The following is a 2501-nucleotide window of genomic DNA, read 5'->3' as shown; positions in this document are numbered from 1 at the left end:
GACGGCAGCGCCATGACTAGGTGTTCGAAAGTGGGTTGCCCATGAGGTTGGTCGGGTCGACGGTGTCATGATTGAGGTTGATCTGGTGAGAAATGTGCTGTAGATGCTCCTCCATTCTTTCCCATTTTTCAAGACACCTTGATCGAGATTAGTTCGCGTGTGGCATTGCGCCGACGATGTTTCTTACGTTTGCGAACAGCTCTGACGCTCCAGCTCCGAGATTCTGGAATGCGATCAGCTTTGAGCGCTCCCGAAAACTGACGAACACCACATGGCAGAAATTGTGGAGTATAATGGTAAACACACACAAGGATCTATTACGCCAGGCGGTCTAGACCAAAAGAACAATTATCAGCTAACTATACAACCCGTCTCAAAATTGTATCTCTCTCCCCGAAGCCCTTGAGCTACAGTATCAGTCCATTTCTAGCTCTTTGCTGTCACTCATCCCCCCTCCGCTTCCCTCGAGTGGCGAATTTGACCAACAAGCTGACAGGGGCTGGTTAGTGGTGTCTCTTCTTCGAAGGCATTCTGAGGTTCCCAGCCAGCACCCCAAGGAGGTGAGAGTCGTCGCTAGACGCAGTCATACTGAGCTCAGTATTAATTTTCCAGAGTGACAATTCGCAGACTGCACACGCATCTTGAATTGAGATATCCGCAGATACGACACCCTAGCGGAAGCTTGGGCCTGGATTTTCCTAATGTAGGCAATTCAGCATGCCTGGGCCAAGATCTACAGAGGGCTTCTCGAGCACATCTGTCCAGTATTGGCTCTTTTTCAGCTCACAAACGGCGAATAGAAGCGACCGCAGATCCACATGGTAGATTTCGGGTGGGCAGCAAGTATCAGTATCACCACTCATGCCCTGCCTTAACTTTCACTGGGCCAGGCAGGATTTCAGCTCCCAGTTTGGCGGGTCGAGTCTGACCTAGAAACATTCTCTTCGCTATACAAGAGACGAGGCCCGCCCAGCCGAGCAACCCAGCCGAGCAACCCAGCCATCTAGATACCCATACGATACTGTCATGTTTCATCCGTTGCGTACCCTGCTATCACGTGTACCACGACATCCAAGTCCGGAACAAACCCAATTGGTTGCGTTTTGGAGCTCTGCCCGGGCAAAAACAGCGCGATGCATGGCTTCTGTGGAGTCGAAGCGATTTGAACCTACATGGAGAGTGGTTTGGGGCAAATTTCTTAAGAGAAGCGCATGGCAACAGACTATGAAGAAATACAACTTGGTAGTCGGAATCGTCGGTTGGGATTTGCAGTCTGTCGCTATGGACGACGTAAAGATGGACAAGCTCGTTGCGCTCCTCCTCCCAGGCGAGGCTCAAGTACCCGCAGGATTTAGGGAAGACTTCTTGAAGTGTCTTCGGCCGCACGTGGAAAAGAAAAAAGACGAGCTCTACTTTCCGGAATGGAGGCTGACCCTTAATATCTCATCCCTCCGTGATGGAGATCGAATCGTTATCAGTCGCCCCCATCTTCTATTCTCACTCCAGGACTCGCTCCAAGGCGCCTTGAAAACCGCCTTTCTATTTTATGATGGGGAGCCAACGCTATGGGAAATTGGTGGTGGTCACATCGGCGGGCTATGTGATAGCGGTCGAACACCGAGAACGACCGGCGAGGTGAAGGACGTGTGTTCCATTCTGCTGTACGGGAAAGCGGGCCGAATGCGTTATCATAGGTTTCAGCGACCAGGCTGTCCAGCTGTGCGAGAGTTTGTCTCTGTGGATGACGGGCTTCCTATCGGACCTTGGAGGTTTGAAAGGCCCAACGCGTTGGCTTGAAGCAATCAGCTGAAAGGGGCACATATTTAGGTTGGCTGACATGGCGGAGCGTCTTGAAGCGCAGTGTTCCGACTTGACATGCGACCGCATGCGCCTCTCACATTCACTTCACTTTCCCACCTACCATGGCCAGAACAGCAGGAGCATGTGCCATGCTTCGTAGTCGCTCATAGTCGACTACTCACAATCACTCTACTATATAGGAAGCCAAGCTTCAATCGAACGTCACACTTAATAGCGATAACACCAGAAACAAGTTCCTCATAATTGCCTGTGTGTGCCACAGGCATGACAATGTTCGTGGATGTCCGTCACCACCGTGCCAGGGCAATTCGTGTCTTGCGGGGGGCACGTTGTTGTGATGGAGTCGACCGTGGAAAAGAAAGGCACCTCAATTTCGGAAAGCCTGCTGCGTGAGGAGAATATTCGGCTTCTGGAAGAAACTAGATTCTGCATCGATCATAGTTACATTTTCAAATATGAAGCTAAGGCAGCATATAGTGTGATCGTCCGATGGCCTTCTTCGGATCGTAAGTGGGCGTCCTCGAAGAATAATGAAACATCCAAAAATGACCACAGGACCCAGCTTGGATATGGTATCCCCATGCATTGAAGAAGACCATCGTCTCCAGCGTAAGCAATCTGGATGGGAAGTTCGCGGTGGAGCACTATGGGATCGGATCGAGTACGGGGCGAAACGTACG

General features: G+C 51.0%; 1 protein-coding gene across 1 annotated transcript; it reads left to right on the top strand.

Moving 5' to 3' along the window:
* The first annotated feature begins 996 nt into the window (after nt 1-996).
* F5Z01DRAFT_669479 (uncharacterized protein) lies at nt 997-2028 on the top strand. The gene has a single exon (XM_046264426.1). It carries the CDS (start codon nt 1027-1029, stop codon nt 1795-1797), a length of 771 nt encoding a protein of 256 aa, XP_046113273.1. The 5' UTR covers nt 997-1026; the 3' UTR covers nt 1798-2028.
* The last annotated feature ends 473 nt before the right edge of the window (nt 2029-2501 follow it).

Source organism: Emericellopsis atlantica (genome assembly GCF_019669845.1).
Source record: "Emericellopsis atlantica unplaced genomic scaffold F5Z01scaffold_101, whole genome shotgun sequence".
In the NCBI taxonomy this organism is placed as follows: domain Eukaryota; kingdom Fungi; phylum Ascomycota; class Sordariomycetes; order Hypocreales; family Bionectriaceae; genus Emericellopsis; species Emericellopsis atlantica.
The sequence above is the reverse complement of the archived record's forward strand: the minus strand, read 5'-3'. Positions and strand labels throughout refer to the sequence as shown.

Coding starts and splice junctions, on each gene's coding strand:
- F5Z01DRAFT_669479 (XM_046264426.1), top strand. CDS start 1,027: ATGTTTCATCCGTTGCGTACCCTGCTATCACGTGTACCACGACATCCA.